This window comes from Dendrobium catenatum, unplaced genomic scaffold (assembly GCF_001605985.2).
Source record: "Dendrobium catenatum unplaced genomic scaffold, ASM160598v2 fragScaff_scaffold_1560, whole genome shotgun sequence".
NCBI classification, from domain to species: Eukaryota; Viridiplantae; Streptophyta; class Magnoliopsida; order Asparagales; family Orchidaceae; genus Dendrobium; species Dendrobium catenatum.
In genome coordinates, this window is record NW_021320022.1 from 62,796 (window position 1) to 85,229 (window position 22,434).

The window sequence follows — 22,434 nt, forward strand, 5'->3', positions numbered from 1 at the left end:
AGATAGCATATCAATTCAGAAGAAATCCGGACGAATTCAGAAATCAGATAAAAATCGAGCAGCACAACGGCTGTATACAGAATTTACACAATTTTTTCTGAAAAATCACAGAATACTAAATTTGCACAGAATATAGATAACAACATTGCAAGACTTTAATTCTATTGCTCAGACAATTTTAAACTACACAGAAAAATACTGTCGACGGAAAACGCCGTCAAATCAAAACTACCAGGACAAAAATCTCCAGAAAATAATTAAAATGTGCACACTCGGCACGTCAATAACATACGGAAAATTACGCGGTAAAAACTGAACCAGACGGGAAATACGGACGAAAATCACTAACAAAAATCAATTCCGGACAGATAATACCGCCAAACGCGACGGTTCTGAAAATTGAGAAAGTCGAATTGTGCCTTACCTTGCGTACAGCAATATCTTCAACAGTCTCGTCGAACGAAAACGGAACCGCGTCGCCCGAAAATCTACTTTTCCAAAAATCTCCTCGACCTTCTCTCTCCTCGGCTGATATTTTAGATATTTTTGATTTTCTCTCTCTTCAAAATGACTTGATTTCAGCTTTAAAATACTCTGATCGGCTCGGCCGATCGCACGATCGTCCTAGACGATCTGACCAATTTCACATCGGCCTGGGACGATAATTAATTTCCAGGACGATTTGCTCTCTGACTTTTGCACTGAACTGATCGGCCTGGGACGATGACCCTATCGGCCCGGCCGATCCTGGAAGGAAAATCACCTGGAGCAATATGGGAAAATTTTGGAGCAAATCTTCAATTGATCGTCCCAGGACGATCCCAGATCGTCTTGGACGATCCTGGAGCAGAAACAGAACTTCACAGTGTCTACCCCGACCGGCTATCATTTACATCAAACCAAATATGCGCTGGATATCTTAAACAGAGCGAGCATGGCTAACTGCAATCTGGTCCTCACACCACTTCCCGCAAAACTGAGTTTGGACGAAACTTCCCTCTTTGTATTTGAAAATCCAGAATTCTTCCGGCATCTCGTTGGCTCCTTACAATACTTGACGATTACACGACCGGACATTGCCTTTGCGGTAAACAAATTATGCCAATTTATGCATTGTCCCCTGTACCAGCATTTTCTTTCTCTCAAACACCTTATTCGGTACATTAAAGGAACCGTTGATCTTGGCTTACCCATCTCTGGTCACTCCTCTGTTTTACATGCTTATGTTGATTCGGATTGGGCTGGTGACCCGTCCGATCGAAAATCTACTACAGTTTATTGTTTGTTTCTTGGAAATACTCTCCTTTCTTGGTGCGTCAAGAAGCAACCAACTGTTGCAAAGTCTTCTACGGAAGCCGAATATCGGGCTTTGTCCATAGCCGCCACAGACATTATTTGGATTCGTCGACTGCTGGCTGATTTTCAATTTAGTGTCGACACACCTACCTCTCTTTACTGTGACAACGTTTCTGCTATTGCTCTTGCGCACAATCCTGTCTTTCATGCTCGTACCAAGCATATAGAGGTGGACTACCATTTCATTCGTGATTGCATCAAATCAGCCACTGTTACCATACTTCATATAAATTCCCAAGATCAAATTGCTGATATCTTCACTAAAGCTCTCCCTCGTCTACGGTTTGCCGGTCTTCGATCCAAGCTTCAGGTCACTCCTTCACCATCAGCTTGAGGGGAGCTGTTAACATAGTCCAGCAACATATTATACCTCCACTACCTGCAGCAGAAAACTACCCACATGGCTCCCAGCTTGCACGTTCTCTAATGATAGCTTTCTATTATTACTTTATGATAAATAGGAGTACTGCAGCAAACGAAACCAAACAATGAGAAAATGAGCCAAAACATCTTCTTCTCCAACTATCCTTTCTCTGTTGATTTCTAACATTCCTTGCAGGTACTTTTCAATTTAAACTTGAAAACTTATTATCAAGATTTAAACCTAATCAATTTAATCTTCTGATGATTTAACAATTATAGATTTAAATCTTTGTTGTAATTTGCTTATTATAGATAACTTTTATTTAGAATTTGTATACCTTTAATTTCTATGAGCAGATTTCTGAAATTCTAAGAGAATATAATTTCAAATTTACATAATCACACATATATAGTAGCAAATCTGAATTTGAATTGTTCCCTGATTAGTTGGATGTCTACTGCTTCACGTTGGAAGAAGGCAGTTTGGCTGGACCGCTCATTTGAAATTTATATGCGGCTTATCTATCTTTGATAAATTATTTTGTGCGTTCACCGGATTGTTCAAAGCTGAATAAGAGCGCGTCATATCACTCGGTACCCATCGGTACACAGCACCGATATGCAGCAAAAAATGACATGACACACTCTCATTCGTCTATGGACGCAGTCCAATAACATCACAAAATAATTAATCTCTATCTTGATATGTTTGAGAACTTAAAACTTTCAATGTTAAGTTGGGAAGCCTTTTTTATTTTTTTAAAGAAAATTTTTTATATTAAAACATTACTTTAAAATTTATTAAAATAGTTGTTCCAAATGAAACCTTAGATTTTATTTAGATTATTTTCTTATTATTTTTTAAAGTAATATTTTAGTAAAAAAATTTAATTTAAAAAACTAAAAGAAATGGTCTCAATCGAGAGAAATTATTCTGTGCGGTCACTAGATCATGAACGTCTCACATCACCCGATACACATTACTCCATTGTCCGCACAGAATAATTAATCCACAATGGAAACTTTAATTAGCTCTGAAAAATTTTACGTTTCTTTTTGTGACGAGGAAGCACTCTTCTTATGCAAGTGAAAACCCTGGTTGACCTAGCATGCAACCCACACCAATTTACAACTGCCAACACTTAAGGCTTTCACTGCTTGCCAAATAATTCAAACCAGGGACCTAAACTTTGTCCAGCCGGCTCTTCACCACCCGGACAAGCTGCGGGTAAATTTTACGTTCTTACTTACTTTCATTTTCATGTAGAAAACGTTACCTGTTGTTTACAACTTAAGAGGGAGACGTGGAATCTTTTGTCACATCCTGCAGTTGTATTCCTACTACCTTTTCTCAGCTCCTTTTGAAATTTCGCGAACCATCACTTTCTGTAGTGATTTTTTTTTTAGATAATCTTTTGATGTAATTGCATAACTTTGATATACTGTATTACATAATTTATTGAATATAATATTATTAAAATAATCATATTGTTCTTTATTTTTCAAATTTTAATCTGGATATACTTAAAATTTTAATTTGTAATCTTTATATTCTATTTAGATGATATGACATTATGTCATTTTAATTACAAATAAATTTAAAATTAATGAAAATATTTATTGTACGATGTATATTAAAGCAACAAAAGATTATGACATGTATAAGTAATCTATAGAATAATGTATATTTTTAAGACTGCCCTAATGAAAAATGAGTGAGAATTTTCTTAAGCCGAGTTCTCATGTATTAAGCTTGATAAGGGGTTTTGACACATTTAGATTTCGTTTGGGACAGTTTTCATACTACTTAAAGTAACTTTTTAGTATAAAATTTTAATTTTTAAACTAGATAGCTGTATTAAGAAGCAATAAGAAAGTCATCACAAACGAAGCCTTAGTCTGCAAGAATAAACCTTCTAGAGCCATCCAAGCAAGCATACTCAACTCTGGGATTGACCAGAGGAAGGATCCTTTCTTACAGTAAACTCATTGATGAGAATATGAGATTAAGGCTTCGTTTGGGACGGTTTTTTTACTGCTTTCTAAAACGGAGTTTTAATATAAAAATAAAAAATTTGTACTAAAACTCCGTTTTAGAAAGCAATATCTCTCTCTCTCTCTCTCTCTCTCTCTCTCTCTCTCTCTCTCTCTCTCTCTCATTTCTTAACCTTTCTTATCAGTAATTTTTTAGCGTTATCCACAAATAAAATTGCATCTAACTTCTTTTTGTTGTGCGAAGGGTGGATAAATGCTAAAGACCATTAGCCAATAATTAGAGCTATTAAACATGAAAGATATAGAGCAATCAGTTGATATAGAAAATCAAGACTTCATCTTAAGCAGACAAATCAACCAAATCAAGGAATGACTCACACAAACCATTCAATTTACCTTGCCTAGTTAGTCTCAATATGTAAGCCATTATTAACCCTCGAAGACTTCATATATTTTATTACATATTAGTAGAAATAGGGTGAGTTTCTAAGAATTTAATTGTAATATTTTAGCGGGAGATGATAGAAATGAAAGATTTGAAGTCAAGAGTAGTTTATATCGATGGATTGTTGAGGGAAGGATTATTGCGATATGCACTAGATTAGAATAACAAAGTACCCTAGATGGATTGTTGAGCTTCCCAACAACCATATCAAAGATAAAAAGTAACATAACTTATTTGTCAGTATGAGTTAGCCACGATACTGCCTCCTCCAAAAAACTTCCAAAGAATTCCTATCAAGATTGAAGTTATCCTAAAATCAATGTGCTTTGTAGCTTTATAGTTTTAAGTAAATACCTAATTCAAAAGGAAATTTCTTATGGCTTCACTTTGTTTTGGTGAGTAGCTCTACAGTTTGGTGAAACTTCTCTTAAAAAGTTGGGCAGTAGCCTTAATAGAAGAAAATATTTATTCAACGACTTCGACATATTGCTCATATATTTTGGGCGCAAATTCATCTAATAACTTATAAGGGAAATAACCATGGCGACTTAAGCTACTTTTATCTTATTATTATTAATTGATCATGTTGTAGTTGTGGTTTAACAATAGGTTTGATTTGTTATTCAAATGGTGTTTTGATAATTTCTATGATTATATCTCAAAGTGATTAGAAATATTATCAAGAAAATTACTTTTTCCATAAAAAAGGTTAATATGTATAGAATCAATTTTAATCTTGATGTACTTAAAATTTTAGTTTGTGACATTTCTATTATGTAAGGTTTGGAAAATTGGACCAAACAACAAACAGAAGAACATATTCGACCGATCGAATTAGATGACATAATAATTAAATGAAAATATTATTAAAAATTATAAAATGAATGAGAAATTTTTCTCTAATACTTTCACTCTACATTTCATTTTCATATCAAACTAATCAAAGAACATAAATGTGGCACAAATTAAGTTTATAAAATATAAACAAATAACACATAATATAAATGTGGCATCAAATAAGTCTATAAAACATAAACAAATATTTCATAAGTAACTCATCAAACTGCACACCTTGTGGCTCCAAATTCTCATAGAAGGTGGTCTGGTCTTCTCGCAGCTCCCAGTTCCCGCACATGATAACCAAATAACATTGCATTGGGAGAGAAATGTATATCTTTTATTGAGCTCTATTGTGTGTTGGATGTTGAGGAATACATATCATTTTCAATTCTCTTTCTCCAGCATGTGAAAATGTTAAAAATCACACAATTTCAAAAAATTATGAATGCATATAATACTTTATCATTTCTTCCTGAGTCTTCTCCCTTGATAGGTGAAGTTCTTCAATGAAGTGGGCCTGATAACTTCATAAATAAGCGGCTGTGTTTATGTTAATTTTTAATCGGCCAGTTCTCTAGTTTCTCGGTTCTACTGGCGATTTGTCCGATTTTTTCCCAGTTTGATACTACTCTGATTTTCAGAGTTCAACCGATCGGTTCCTAGTTCAATAGGTTCAGCCTAATTTTAATAGCATTGCTATTATGTTTAAATGATATAAAATTATGTGATTTACTGATTTTAATTACAAATAAATTTAAAAATAATGAAAATAATTATTATAAAATGTATTATAAAATAACAAAAATAATGAATGGTGTGCTAATTTCTTAGACTATCCATCCTAATTAAAATTGAGCCAAAATATCCTATTGGTATGCCTAAATTTTTTTTAAGCCTAGTCCAAGTGTATTAAACCTGCTAAGGCGTGTCACCACATTGAGCCTTTTAAAGTAAACTTGCTAGAGTGATCCAAGCAAGCATACTTAACTTGAGGGTTGATCGAAGGAAGGATCCTTTTTTATAGTAAAGTTGTTGATGAGATTAAGCTATTCAGGGCTCTTCAATGAAGTATTTTTTATTTACATGCTTATTATAAAGAGTAGTTAGAAGTTGACAAAGCTACTTAACTATTTACTAGTCCCTAAAGATTGGCCACAAAAGATAGCCAAAAATAATTGTCAGAGCTTATAATCTTAGTGAAATATGCATGCAACTTTATAGAGAGTCGCTCCTTATTCTGAAACCACCATATGCATCCAATATAATTTAATAACTACAACTTCCATATCTTTATTTTATGAGAAGCCTTGATAAGGCAATGCCATGTATTTTATTCATTTTTTATAAATGCATTTTTCTTTTTATTTAGAGTTATGCCTTGACTCTATCTGAGGGCAAGTTTGAGAAAGAAAAAATTATTCTCCCAAGTCGCATTTTTTTCGGCAATAAAAAATCTTAGATCCCTTTAGACATCTCTCTCTCTCTCTCTCTCTCTCTCTCTCTCTCTCTCTCTCTCTCTTATTCTCTCATTTCTTAACCTTTTTTTATCAAAGGTCTAATAACACCCATGAATAAAATTGCATCCAACATCTTTTTAGGTGTGATGAGTGTGGATAAATGCAATAGAACAAAAGCCAAATTTTAGAGCTATTAAATAGGAAAGACATGAAGCCATCCATCTAGATAGATCATAAGCAAGCAAATCAACTAAATAGAGGATCAGCCCATAAGAATTATTCAAAGTGCCTTGGAACATGCCCATAGCGGAAACTCTCTTGTTAATATCCTTGATGATGGATCAATGGACTCTCCCATTTGTTAGTAATTTTCAAGTTTAAGCCAACATATGTTACTCTCAATTTCTACAATTGGCAATACTTATTACTTCAAAAGTAGTTTCATAAATGTCATGTCTTGAAGAGAAAAGAAGTATTAGTTATGCCTAACAAATATTTTCTCTAGTGAAATTATCGAGACATGACCTCTAGCAAATTAAAATCACCCCCTAGATGTTGGGGATGAGGAGTAAACATCACAATGATGAAACAAGCAAGAAAGTAAAAGCCACGGAAAAATAAAGGACACTATGATTTAATGTGGAAAACTCCAAAGTAGGGAGAAAAACCCATGGAGCCACACCACACCAAGAATTCCATTATAAAAATGGGAGTAATAAGTACAAATCTCTCTTCTCTCTCACTCTCTTATTGCTTCTCTTCTCACTTGCACGATTCTCTATGTCTAACCCTACAGGAAATATAAGAGAAAGCAAGTTATAACCATCAAGGGACACAACACTTAAGAAAAATGAGAAAGAAAACTCTGCAATCCATCTCGCAGCACTACAACACTAATTTGAGGCGCTGCATCGCTCAAACCTCTATCTGATGATGCTATGGCTCTTAAACTTGCAGCGCTGCGATGCCAAATTCATAGTGATGTAGTGCTATGCTCTATGTCGTTCAGCACTAGGGCGCTCTAGTACACAACACGTACAGGGGCGTAGTACGAAAAAAAATCTCTATTGCAAAGCACACCCAAACCCAAGCAGGGGATAACCCTCAGCAAGCACAACAAGCTTGAGCTCCGAGGTCATAAAACAACTTGATTAATCAACACAATCAAATTCCACACATACGACGGGTAGACAAATATGATTGACCACATTATTTTGAGCAGCCACCATTCTATTTAATATTGATAGTGCACTAAGCGTAGATTTTTCTTCACCGCCTTTAAGCAATCATAACTCAAGTTGTTCTCTCACCTTTTTTCCTTGAAAGCATTACCTTCTTTGTCAGGTTTAAGAGGTGGTTCATCACTCGATCTGTCAGCTCCTAATAGTTTTTGACGAATTCCCATATCTTACTAAAATGAAGCAAAAAAAGGGGGGTTCCTAAGAAATTTCTTTTAAAATAACAATGGAAGATGCTAGACAAGAAATATTTGGAGTCTGTGCCGCGTAGACTTTGCTCACCTAAGTTCTAAGGGAAGGATCTTTGAGATAGCCACTTGGCTTGTAATAGCCAAGTACCCTAACCAAGTTGGCAAAAAGCAATGGGGACTTAGGTTTTGTTTTGGACAGCTTTCTTACTGATTCATAATGAGGCTTTTTATAACAAAAATTAAACCTGCTTAAGCTGTCCCAAATCAAGCCTTATGCAAATTTTATTAATTTCTTTAAGAAAAATATTTGAACAACTACAAGTACAATTTTTTCTGGCAACTTCCAATTAACTAACTTTAGCTAGTTGCCATGAACAGCCACTTAGATATTACTTTTAATTATTCTTGATATATCATCAAAAAATTATCTTGTTCAGGCACGAATCTCAAGGAAAAAACTAAGTTGGAAATTTCAAAAATTAAATCAGAGATCATATGAACTCTAATTTAAGCAAACTTATAGTCGAACTAAAGGTCTCAAAAATACAAACCCAACGACAACAAATTCGACCAATCCGGGCTCAAATGAGTCCAAATCGAAGACCCGAAGCACATTCGGAAGGTTCAAACCATAATTTAGATTACCAATTGGATTTCGAACATGACATGCTTATGGTCGAATCGAGCAGCTCGACGAGAAGAATCGAACGAGCCTAAGATCACCGAATTTTGATATCATTAAGACATTCAAATTTATAATAAACAGTCCACAATCAAGGGATTCAACATCGGTCGTCCATTCTAACCACTCCAAATTTACCCATGATCTTCCTCCTATTTACTGGTCATGCCACTATTAGAAAACTATAAATAAACCTCTCATTTCTCATAGAAAGAAACCAAAAGGGGGGAAGAAGGAGGAACAAACAAGAAGAGAATGAAGAAAAGAAAGAGAAGGTCTAGACTCCTCGACCACCGCCGAACTTCCAAAAGACAGTCGACCGACGCAAGAATTCTATCCGATCGCCAACTGGCATAGTAATTAAGAAAGAAGAAAAGAAAGAAAATAAAGAGACTCCTCCTCGACCACCGCCGAACTTTCACATGGTAACTGACTGACGTCGGAGATCTGCCAGATAGCCGATCGACCCCGGAATTCTATCAGACCACCAATTGATGGTGGGGTTCTTCCCGTCCACCGACCGTCGTCAGATTTTTACCCAACACCGAACTTCCTCTTATTGTAGGACTTATGTCTGTCGTCAGACTTCTACTTGATGCCGGACTTCCACCCATCGTCGGATTTCTACCCGAAGCCGGACTTATGCCCATCACAAGACTTATGTTCATCGTCGGACTTCTGCCCGATCACCAACTACATCAGGCTTCTGCCGGCTATCAACTGTCGTTGACATCTACCTGACTGCCAATTAATGCTAGTTTTTCTTCCCAACCACCAACAAACGTCGAAGTTTTGCAAAGCCACCAAATGATGTCGGACCTTCATCTCCTTCTAACTACAGTCCTTCCGGCCTTCGTCTCCCGCCGACTACGATCCTTCTTATCTTTTTCCTCTTTTCAGGATTTTCTGCGTAAAAATCTTGGTGTCTCTTATAAATATTGCACCCTCTCTTTTTAGCTGATTGGATGTTGGATATTCGTACAACGCTAAGATGTTAAACTTTATATTTCTCTGCCGCCAGAATTTTTCAGGATGCAACAAGTCTTAAATGTGAAACTTAAAATTTCAAGTATATTTTTAAAACATTCAGTGTTAAATTGAAAAAGCTACTTCATAAAACAGTATAAAAGCTGTCATGTTCTAAACGAAGTCTTAGACTTTGTTTGGTATGACTTTCTTACTGCTTCTTAAAATAGTTTTTTTAGTTCAAATTTCTTAAACTAAAAATTTTATAAAAAATAACTCCTCAAACATATCTTTCATTAAAACTTGTCATATAATAATATCTCCTCAAATGAAGTCTTAATCTGAAAACATAGCAAACAGTTTTATCTATGTTCAAATAGGGCCTAAGTACGGATTTTCTAATCACCAAGTCTTCAATCTCCCCAATCCCAACCTCCCCTTCCACCGACGAAATCAGAAATGAAGGAAACTCTGGTGCTCTACCCATTTCCCGCCATGGGCCACCTCGTCTCCATGGTCGAGCTCGGCAAGCTTTTTCTTACCCACGGCTTTGCCGTCGCCGTTATCACCGTCAACTCCACCTACACCACCGGCGCCGCCAGCTCCACAGAAACCTTCATGACCCGCATGTCCTCTGCTCACCCCTTCCTCTCCTTCCACCGCCTCCCTTCCGTCTCCCTCCCCCCAAACGCATCTCCTCACCACGAGGCTCACGCCTTCGATCTTTTCCGCCTCTCCAACCCTCACCTCCTCTCTTTACTCTCCTCTCTCTCCCAATCCTCCCCTGTTCGCGCACTCATAGTTGACTTCTTCTGCACAATCGCACTAGATGTGGCTGCTGAGCTCGCTATACCCTCCTACATCTTCTTCACAAGCAGCGCCGCTAGCCTCGCTGCCTTCCTCCACCTCCCGGCTCTCCACTCAAAGGTCACCACAAGCTTTAAGGATCTTGGCGACTCCCCTCTCCACTTCCCAGGGCTTCCTCCCATCCCCGCACGCGACATGCCGCTTCCGATGCTGGACCGTGACGATGAGGCTTACAAAGGCTTTGTCGCCCTCTTCAACCGGATGCCAGACGCTGATGGGATCATCGTCAACACCTTCGTCTCGCTGGAGCCCCGCCCTCTACAGGCAATTGCATATATTATCATTTTCCCTTATTTTTAAGTTGATTTTAGTATAGCTTGAAGGAATTTTTTAATCGAGATTATACACAGCTTCTAGTTGAGTTTAGCTTCATTAGAGGATGGCCTAGGATGCATTGGCATGGGCATGGACATGGGGACATGACATGACCGACATGAACATGAGACTTGTCTATTATTGAAAATATTATGGTTAGGCATTAGATATGGCATTAAAATTTTTTATATTTTTAAATAAAAATAATGTATATAAATTAAAAGAAATCAATTGAATAAAGCTTGTAGAGTTATAGTAGTGACCACTATTTTTTATTCAACATTGCACGATATACACACTACAGGAAAAGCAATCATCACCGGCGGCCTTAATCCGTCGGTAAAGACCGAAATGCATCGGAAAATATAGGTTTCCTGAGGAATTCCGACGAAAATTCCTTCCACGGTAAATTATGTGTCGGAAACTTTTTCCATCTTATTCTTTTCATCGGAACTATTTTCTGACGGTTTTTCCGGCGGAATATTTGCATGTCCCGGTGACATTTTGGTCCTTATCTTCCGTTGACTTTTCTGTCGGCATTTGCGGCGGAAAGAATGCGCCGAAAATGCCGGCGGACAATCCGACGGAAACAAACCGATGGATCACTACCGTCGGAGAGTACCGGCGAAATAACCGTCACAAATGTCCTCCGGAAACCTCGTGATATCGTCTTATAGATAGGTTTCTAGTAGAATATCCGTCGGAAACCTGTAGCAGAAAGAAAAAAAAAACCTTCCTCTCTTTGAAAAGTGATTTCTATAATTAAACCTGCATAAAAGAAAATACAACATAATATGCATTTATACATCAACTTCTGATCAAGAACATCACCAAATACATAATTAAACATGTCCAAACAACAAACAACTAAACAAGTACACAATGAACATAAACAAGATGTTCAAACAAGAAATATATAAAAATGACAAAAAAAGAAATAAAAATAGATGTCCACATCAGTAAAATAGATAAATAACATCTACTCTGATTCAGTTTCATCCTCAGCAGATGTTGTACTCCTCCCACTACTCATATGCTCCCTCATCTTTCACATTTCTTCTAACATTTGAGCTTGCATATGCATCTGCTGCTGCTGCTGTATTTGCATTTGCCAATCAGCTTGTGCTTTCCTTACCTATTCTCGCTCGGTTGTTAGGGAAGATATCTATTGGGTATATAAAGACTCCTGTGTACTAGATGAAAAACTGGAGCCACTAAATGTCTGCCCTTCATATGCATAGGCTTGCGAGCCTAACCCGTATACTCTATTGTGTTGCATTCTTCCTACCGCTTGCAACCAATTGCGATAGTCAAAATATTCTGCTGATCCACCAGAAGGACATTCACCTGCTGCAGCTTGACTCTCTCGAAGCCGTGTGTACTCCTCCTATGAAAGTTAATAAAAATTTACGCATTTTATACATAACATCACAAAAATAAAACTTATATACTTACATAAGCTTTCCTCGCTCGCTCGTCAACCCATTGTTGTTCCTCCTGCTGCTTGTGGGTACGACTATGCAATTCAACAGGAGTCGGTTCTCTATCCAGCACCTCTTTCTGTGAGAAAAATATATTAGTATTATAATTAAAGTAAATTATTAAATATTTTAAATTACCTTACCAAACGTCTTCTATACTTAGTATGAGAAACATAACCTCCTGTATGAAGGGAACTACCTAAGCTCCCAACATAAGAAGCTCTGTTCAGTCTATTATGATCCTACCTCCTGGTATAATATGGGCTACCACAAGCACTGCTCAACTCTGCCCATACACACTCACCAATCCAGAGTGGTCGCTGGCCTGACTTTCTAATATTAGTAAACATGTCTCACATGCGAGTCGAGCCACGCCTCTCAAAATTCATTCTGATTTTATCATTATGTTGTGGCAGCTAACAAAAAACTTTATATATTTAAACACATACAATAAAAAATAAATGATTGTCTTAGCTTATGTACATTACATATAATACAAAAAATTTATATAATAGCAAACCTCAAACTCTCTAAACCACATGTCCCGTACTTCTTTCGAGACTTTCTTCCAAGAAATATAAGGAGTATCGTATTTGCTCCGTATTATGTAACGTATTTTATACGTTGGCTGCTTTGACGAATTAAACCTGAAAGAAATATATTAGTTGTCAGAAATATTATTTCAATTTTATTTGCATGGCTGAAATAAGATTAGTACTTACGTGTCACCGTCAGGTTCAATCAATATGCGACCCTCTGTAGTGGGCTGAGGTGGTGCTGTAGCGGGCTGAGGTGGTGTTGTAGCGGGCTGAGATCGAAGGAGCGAAGTCGAACAGTGTCGAAGGAGGAACAACGTCCAAGGAGCGAAGTTGAACAACGTCGAAGTAGCAAAGTCGAACAGAGGAAATGAGAAGGCAGCGCTAGGGTTCGCCCAATATAAGTTAATTACCGGCGTTGTTCCAGCGGACTGTCCGACGGTAATTTTATTGGCGGAAATTTCGCCTGTATCATCTCGTCGTGTTTTAGTTATGCCGACACCAAATACGTCGGAAAATCCGTCGGTCATTACCGGCGGATTATGCGCCACTATATTTATAACACTAGCGCAAAACCAACGTATTAGCCGCCGGTAACATAGCGACAGATAAGCCGCCAAAAATGCCGTCGTAAAATCACCGGCAAACATTTTCGCCGGTGGTGCCGTCACCGTTGCTGGCGTATATTTATCCGTCGGAAAATTCCGACGGTAATAAGATATTTTCCTGTCGTGACATAAGATAAATACATAATATTAAATAACACAGCTTAAATAAATAACGGATAAAATCATAGTATGAAAATTTGAAACCGTGTATTATTTAAAAAAAAAAATATTAACTGTGTTTTCTTATGTAATAAACTTATAAAGATATAGTGAATGACTACTTTATTTTATATAAAAAAATATTTCACAATACTATTCCTTTTAAAATATATATATATATATATAATAGTGAATGACTACTTTATTTTATATAAAAAAATATTTCACAATACTATTCCTTTTAATATATATATAGTTAGCACACATGCATCGTTACAACAAACAACAGAGGACCTCCTCTCTCTACTACTATAGTAGTCTGACTCCACACACATATGTGGCACACACCACCTACTGCTAATGACATCACTACACTCAAATCAACCATATTTTACATTCCTATATAAGAATGCTAAAATAGTGCAATCACATGATGAATGAACATACAAATCCTTAATTACTAAATCATCTACTTCTCTATGTATTTATAAAAATAGTCCAAGTCTTCTATCTTGGTATCAAAGCTTTAAGCTCCAAAGCCATTATCTCCTATCTTCGTTATGGCAAGTCAAGAGCCCTTAGGCATACAATCAGCTCCTCTCTCTACTTCCCTAGCTGAATTCATCATACCTTCTCCACTCAAATTCCTCATGTCTAACATCAAGCTCATAGTTAACATTCAACTGAACAATGAAAACAATTAAATCTAGAGACATTAGGTCTACAAACATTTTTTAGAAAATGGGTTCGAAGAGTATCTAATCGGTAGCTAAACTCTCCCTTCTGAGCCAAATCCTTCCTCCACCGACACCATCTCAGCTACTTAATATTACCATCCATGGCATCTAATTGATCAGAACTTTGTCTCTGCCCTTTTCTCCACCATATCTCCCTCGATTCTACCTTATATTTTCAATCTTAATATTGCTCACGAACTATGAATTACCCTGGAAAAAAGACTGCAACCAACAAATAGGTCTTGTGTTATACAACTCAAGAAGGAAGATCCTACCACCCCAACGAGTCTTGCTTTCCTCAAGGGCGTGGAACTTCCTCCAATCCTTCACTACCCGCCAAGCTTGGATCAGTTCCTCCCACCACTCAGAAACAAACTTGTCAAATCTGTTACAAACCAGACATATGGATGCATCCTATTGGCACCGATGCAATTTAAAATATATTCTAACCAGCTCCTAAGCACTATAGGCTCTGCTTACAAATCCTCAACCAACTTCAACTATTGAATGGGTGCTCGATTCAGCCGCCTCATCTCATTTGATAGTGCATGCCACCAATCTGCAACAATTACATCCTTACAAAGGCATTGATTCCATCACTATAGCTGGCGACAACTATCTACCCATATACCATAGTGGTCAAGACATCTTGCCTCTCCTGGACTTGCACCGTAAGCTATTTCTACATAATCTCCTTCACGTTCTCTCTTTATCCCACAATCTCCTTGCTATACACAAACTAACCCCCCGACAATAATTTCTCTATCTTACTTGATGCCTCTAAATTCATCATGAAGGAAATAGAGGACAGTCAAACTCTCTTTCGTGGTCGCAGCCGTGAAGGTCTCCATTTTGGGTCTACCAACAAAGCTATACCCCCACAACGTTCCATTCCAACCTCAACTCCAACTCTCTATGGCATTCTTCATCAACTTGTCAATAACACCATAGATAAAAGCAATCCATCCTTATGCATTTTGTCTGCTTCTTTTTTTATGTGAATCTTATAAAGTGGCCAAAAGTCACAGATTATCATGTCCAACAAGCTCTACTCATGTTTCTACTCCTTTAGCTCTAATAAATATGCTCACCATTTCTTTTATTTAGAAAAGTGTAACTGAAACTTCATTTGAGTCAAAATATACTTGCTTGTAAATAAAAGATGTATTTCCTCATAGCCCCATGAATGTTCAAACCATAAAGTTGCTCTTTCTTCCCTTTTTCATGGACCTTCCTCGCGGTCTCTAAGCACTTCATTGAGATCCCTTCCAACACCTCTTAACCACCTCGCTCCATTAACATTGTATTCTAAGTTTGATGCTACATCAATCATTATATGTGAAATATAAATCATTATTAAATTAAGAAAACATACAATTGAATGTGTGAATTTATCTATTAAAACTTTATAGTATTTTGATGGTATTTTGTACTACATATTTTTATATTGAATATCCTATGTGTATGGGTACACTAAATTCTATTGTATATTTATAACCTTAAAATAGTATTATAATATATATCCTTAGCCATTTTGTGTGGTGTGCATTAAATTTGTTAACACAATGACAATTGACAAGCATCATAACATGAAATGGAATCATCACAATTAATAACACTTAATTTCATTACTCTAAGAATTGCATCAAATAAAAATAGTCTTAAACATTATAATAAATAAGGTTATTTGACACATCAATAAAAATACAAATATCATGCTTTAAAATCAAATGCAATTACATCAAATAGTATTACAACTTCGAAAAAAGTACTTATTAGTATGATGGAGATTAGAGGGATCGTAGTTGGCTATCTATGGCGGTCAAAAGGATGGTAGTTGGCTAGATATATTGGTTAGAAGGAGCGTAGTTTGACAATGGTAGTTGGAAGGATCGTAATCAGGTGACGTTGGTCGGAAGGGCTGTAGTCGGGTGATGGTGGTTGCGAGGATTATAATCGGGCCACAGTGGTCGGAAGGATTATAATTGGGTCATGGTGGTCGAAAAATTCGTAGTCAGATGATGGTGGTCGAAAGTACCATCAGGCAACAGTGATCGGAAGGATAGTAGTCAAGCGATGATGGTCGGAGGAAACGTAGTCCGGCGATGGTGGTTGAAAGAACAATAGTCGACAGGCGATGGTGGTCGAAATGATCGTAGTTATCGGGCGATAGTGGTTGGAAGGACCGTAGTTGGGAGATGGTGGTCGAAAGGATTGTAGTCGGGCGATGATGGTCAGAAGGACCGTAGTCGGGCGACGGTGATCGCAAAGACTATAGTCTGGCGACGGTGGTCGAAAGGACAGTAGTTGGCAAGCAACAGTGGTCGGAAGGATCGTAGTTTGCAAGCAACAGTGGTCGGAAGGATCGTAGTTGGTGGGCGATAGTTGTCAGAATAACCGTAGTCGGGCAACGGTAATTATAAGGATTATAGTTGTGCGACAATGGTCAAAAGTATCGTAGTCGAGCAACGGTGGTCTGAAGGACCATAGTCTGGCGACGGTTGTCAAAAGGATCATAGTCTGGCGATGGTAGTCGAAAGGATCATAGCCAAACGATGTTGGTTAGAAGAATGGTAGTAGGGAAACGGTGGTTGGAAGGACCGTAAATAGGCGACGGTGGTCGAAAGTGTGATGCCCCAGAATCAAATAGTGAAAGGATTCGTCTGACATTCTGATCGAACTCCATTCCAGTTGTCTTGCTCGGACCTGAAAATTTAAACCACATATAATGAGCTTACAAAGCCCAGCAGGTCACCAAAGCCTACAACTGAAATCAAAGCACGGCGATGCTATCAATATGCAGGTCAATATAAAATCAAGTTAATCAAATCTATATCAGTCAATGGTCAATGAATCTATGCAATACGGAAATCCAGTAGTCAATAAAACCAGTCAATGCAGCGGCAGACGAATCGATAAATCAACTCAATAAATCGATACGTGAAATCTCAAGAGAATCCGTCGATCAGTCAAATCAATCGTATCGAACCAATCTATCGTATCAAAGCAAATCTCTAGTATCAAGTCGGTAAATCAATCTCTAAAGAAATACGATAAAACAATAGCAGCAGCAAGTCAAATCGATGAAGAATCAATGGTATCCATGAGTCTATGAATCTATGCCGTCCATGTCCATATCAATATCAATAATCAAGTAGTATCAATGCTCAATGATCCAATATCAATAATCAAGTAGTATCAATGCTCAATGATTAATCAATGAAATCAATGAATCCGTACGATAAGAAATCAATTCGATAAATCCAATCGGAAATCAATAAATCGATGCATATCATTCAATGGTCTTACTAGACAAGTACAAACGCTGGCTATGTTGCTGTTGTAGAATCCGTATTGCTGTTGTAGATGTCTATACGTTGGTTCCATTAATAAGAGTCGTCACTCTTTTGCCCGTCGGCCGCCCGTCGGCGTATAAAACTCCTTATAACTCCCTCCATGATCCATGATCCATGATCTATGATTTAAAGGAAAGCCCGTCGGCCCACCATCCTGTACAGGTCAAGTCTATCTCCAACCAACGTTCAACCATGTTCCCACTTGTCTTTCAGTAACAATCAATCAATGCAATAATCGATGCAATAAACAATAATAAAGAAATCTAGGACAATCATATCAATAGTCATGCACATATCAATTCAATCTATCAATTCCAGAAAATTCGGAAATCATACGAAAATCGGGCAGCGTAACGGCAGTCGGTCAAATTTACACAAAAATCCTGCAAAAAGGCACAATTTCCAAATTCTTCCAAATTACAATAGAATATCGATAACATCAATACAAGACTATTGCCCTATAGAAATCAAATCAAATCAAGTCCCGATAATTTTCTATTCGATTAAAATCGCGTAGAATCAATTCCGACCGGTAAAATCTTCGTAGAATACAGTCAAATCGTGTGCAATAATCATATCTATAACATATCAAAAGTTGTGCGGTGAAAGTTGTGCCAAATCCAAATCACGTCGAAAAGTCGACTACGAAAACACAAAACAAATCATAACTCGGTCAAAACTCAATATCTTTGAAAACAGAAATAGGGTTCGGAGTCCTTACCACGAGATCTTCACTTTTCCCAACAGCAGCGTCGGACGAAAAGCGCTCCGCGACCTCCAAAACCAGGTTTTCCTCTTTTTCCCTTCTCTTTCTCTCTCCTCAAATCAGATATTTTTATTTAAAATGATTTTCTCTCTCCTCAAAACGATCAGATTTTCATTTATCATTAGTCGGATCGGCCCGGCCGATCGCCAGATCGTCCCAGGACGATCAGACCAAAAACGATCGGCCTGGACGACTCCCAGAACTATTCTCAGGCCGATATTTTCTACAGTGCCGATCGGCCTGGACGATTTCCAATCGTCCTGGACGATCCTGAGAGGAAAAATCCAAATCAGAGAGGAACAGTAAGGGAACGAGGTCTCACAGAAAGGAACATAGTCAACAGACGACGATAGTCGGAAGGATCGTAGTCAGGCAATGTTCCTCGAAAGGACCGTAGTTAGCGAGTGACGGTGGTTGGAAGGACAGTAGTCGAATGATGGTTGTCGGCGAGTAATGTTGGTCAGAAAGACAATGGCTGGAAGGAAGTCTGGTAGCAATAGGCGGTCAGGCAGTGCAAGCTTGAGAATGCAAAAGTGATCCTTCATTTTTCACATCTTCCTATTCCTTTTGTGAATAATGAGGGGTCTATTTATAGCTTTTTTTTAGATGACATGACTAGTAAATAGGGAGAAGATCAAGAAAACATTATGAGTGTTTCAATGGACGGTCGATATCAAATCCCTCAATCATTGATTGTTTATCAAGCATTTGAGTGTCTTAATAATATCAAAATTCAGGGATATTGGGTTCTTTGGATTCGTGTCGTTGAGCCACTCGATTCGACTATAAGCATGTCATATTTAAACATCATTTGGTTATCCTTTTAATGTTCAGAAACTTCCAAATAGGCTTCGGCATCTCTATTTGGGTCAATTTGGATTCGAATTAGACCGATTTTGTTGTCATTGGGTTCATCTCCTTGAGATATTCAATTTGACTATAAGCTTGCTTAAATTGGAGTTCATATAGCTCTAGATTTAATTTTAAAATTTTATATTCGAATTTGCTTCAAGATTCATGCTCCGTGAAGATAATTTTTTTAATAATATATTAGTACTCTTACAAAATCATGTATACATAATAAATAGGTTGAAGTTAATATAAATACAACATTATTTATACTTGAGGTGAAAAAAAAAATGAAAAGTGATATTTTTCATTAATTCTTTTTCCTCAGTATCTTTATTATTTCCTTTATATCAACCTTTTTTAACTTCATTCCATCTATAATGTGTAGAAGAGGTAAAACCAAACAAGATTTAACTTCATGTCATATTTTTAGATTCAAATAAAAATTATATCAAAATATTCGAGTAAAAATTATATTATGAAGAGTTTAAAAAATATTAAAATTAATATTATATTAATTTTAAAATAAATTAAATAATTTATCTCCACATTGTGTAATTTATTTCAGAATATGCAGATACAAGCTTTCTCCATGTTATTTCCTTTCTAATAGATATTCTTGATATTTCCTATCAGGCAATCGCCGGCGGCCTTGCAGTCCCCGGCAAGAAGGCACCGCCGGTGCACTGCGTCGGTCCGTTGATAGCCATCCAACCAAAGCTCCGCCACGACTGCCTCGACTGGCTCGACAAACAACCTCAACAGAGCGTCGTCTTCCTCTGCTTTGGAAGTCTCGGCGCCTTCTCTGCTAAGCAGCTCCACGAGATCGCCATTGGACTTGAAAAAAGCCAGCAAAAATTCCTCTGGGTGGTAAGAAGCCCTCCAAACCCCGTAGCGGCACTAGCGCCCGGCGGAGGTGAGAGCGCAAAGCTGACGGAGGCGCCGCTGGAGCCAGAACTTGAAGCGCTGCTACCTGAAGGGTTTCTAGACAGGACAGGGGAAAGAGGGCTGGTGGTTAAGTCATGGGCGCCGCAGGCAGAGGTGCTAAGACACGGGGCAGTCGGAGGATTTGTGACGCACTGCGGGTGGAACTCGGTGCTTGAGGCGATCGTTGGAGGGGTGGCGATGGTGGCATGGCCGCTTTATGCGGAGCAGAGGATGAATAAGCTGATGTTGGTGGAGATGGGGCTGGCGGTGGAGATGAGGGGGTATGAGAGCGGGGCGGTGGAGGCGGCGGAGGTGGAGGAGAGGGTGAAGGGGGTGGTTGAGGCGGAGTGGGGGAGAGAGGTGAGGGGACGGATGGAGATACTGAGGCTCGCGGCTGAGGCGGCAATGGCGGATGGGGGCTCATCTAGTGTGGCGGTTAAGGATCTTGTGAGCAAATGGAAAGCGGGAAGACGGTAGAGACCGTTAGACGATAGTTATCTTGGCGCTACTTGAATTATCTAGGCTCTGCAATAAATCTCTACTTTATATGGATTGGCTAAGGGGCTTTGTGATTTGCATTAAACTTATTATATTTGAAACATTTTAAAATTATTTGCATTAGTGTAGAAAAAAATGTAACTGATCTTATACATAACACTTAAAACTAGTGTAAATACATATTCAACACTTAAACTTTTATATTTACGGATATATCACCTAAAACATCATTTTCATCTATTCTAACACTCTGCTTAAGCCCGTCAAACATTATGTGTTTCTTGACCTCTCACGGCGACTATCCCCACTGCGCCGCTTCCCGCCACTTCGCCTATGACTCTTCCGGCTTTGCCTTCGCTCCTTACGAACCTTATTGGCGCTTCATGAAAAAGCTATGCATGTCGGAGCTCCTCTCCACTCGCACTATCGAATGTCTCGCTCACATCCACCGTCGTGAGCTCCGTGCCCTGCTTCGAACTCTTGCGGCAGAGTCCACCGCGGCAGAATTTGTTGATATGAGTAAAGAGCTCATAAGGATGACGACGAGCATCGTCGCCTGAATGATGGCCGGAATGGCATTCGCAGGAGATAGCAAGGGGGCGAGGAAAGTCGTGAAAGGGGTGGCAGAGCTTATGGGATCACTCTACTTGGCAGATTTCATTGTGTTTTTTCACTTTTTCGATTTGCAGGGCTTCAAAAAGGGGATTATGCAGGTGCAAGATGATTTAGATGAGTTGATGGAGAGAAATATTTCGGAAAAAGAGGCCATGAAAAAGCTGCGTGGGTGAAGACGATGAGAAGTACTTGCTTGATATATTGTTCAATGCTGCCAAGTACAAAGAGATGGAGATACTGTTACTGTTGTTGACGCCGATCTCATAATAGCTTCATTCTAGTATCATTTGTTACGACCGATTAATTCACCACCGGCGGCGTCGCCGCCATACCCAAAATTGGTCTTTTTATTCCATTGGACAAGGAAGACGAGCGAGAGCAGAGAGCGTCGTTCATACAGTCAAGGCAATACATGTTGCACTCGTTCTAGTGAACGTCGGCGTGTAGCTTGCATTGAACAAAGAAGCTCATCGAGAGCAAAGGCCGTAGCCATGGCGGGGAGTTGAAGACAGTCGCTGATATGGATTTATGGCAGTGGCTTAAACTGACGTTAGAATAGATGAAAAAGTATTTTTTAGATGGTATATCAATAAATATAAAAGTTTAGATATTAAATATGTATTTACACTAGTTTCAAGTGTTATGTATGTGAAAACTTATTTTTTTTATGTTTGATTTAAAGTAAAATAAATTTAACATAAATTCAATGGCGGTTGTTACGAGCTGGGACAATAATAGGAATAGGGCATTAGGGTGGAACAATTATTACGTCCTCTGACCGGACGCAGAGCTACGTTCAGCCGCCAATAACATGTCGCCATGTGCTCTTACTCTAAACGTCGCGGCCCGACGACTTGACCCGGAGCGGAACCCGGGAATGCTATGTTCGCGATTTTCTCAGTATTGCTCGGTATTTGCTAGGTATTGCTTTGTAAAAATGAGAAATACCGCTATGTGAAGACCAATATCATGCAAATACCGAGTTGTACCGAGTTTTTTATAACTCGGTACAACTCAGTATTTGCTCATGATTTGCTCGGTATTGCTAGGGATTTGCTCGGTATTGCAAGGTATTTGCTCGGTATTGCTAGAAAAAAACTCGGTACAACTCAGTATTTGCTCAGTATTGCTAGGTATTTGCTCGGTATTGCTAGGGATTTGCTCGGTATTGCTAGGTATTTGCTCGG

The 22,434-nt window shown here is 38.3% G+C and overlaps 2 protein-coding genes across 2 annotated transcripts; one reads left to right on the forward strand and one right to left on the reverse strand.

The window, feature by feature from the left end:
• The first annotated feature begins 9,867 nt into the window (after positions 1-9,867).
• Positions 9,868-20,768, forward strand: LOC110096304 (UDP-glycosyltransferase 88B1). The gene is made up of 2 exons (XM_020822182.2): positions 9,868-10,664; positions 19,844-20,768. The coding sequence occupies exons 1-2, from the start codon at positions 9,993-9,995 to the stop codon at positions 20,609-20,611; spliced, it is 1,440 nt and encodes a 479-aa protein (XP_020677841.1). The 5' UTR covers positions 9,868-9,992; the 3' UTR covers positions 20,612-20,768.
• Positions 10,672-13,638, reverse strand: LOC110096305. Its single transcript, XM_020822184.2, has 4 exons — positions 12,919-13,638; positions 12,717-12,843; positions 12,171-12,275; positions 10,672-12,102 (listed from the first exon to the last, which is right to left on the reverse strand). The coding sequence occupies exons 1-4, from the start codon at positions 13,380-13,382 to the stop codon at positions 11,881-11,883; spliced, it is 918 nt and encodes a 305-aa protein (XP_020677843.1). The 5' UTR covers positions 13,383-13,638; the 3' UTR covers positions 10,672-11,880.
• Positions 20,769-22,434: the final 1,666 nt, after the last annotated feature.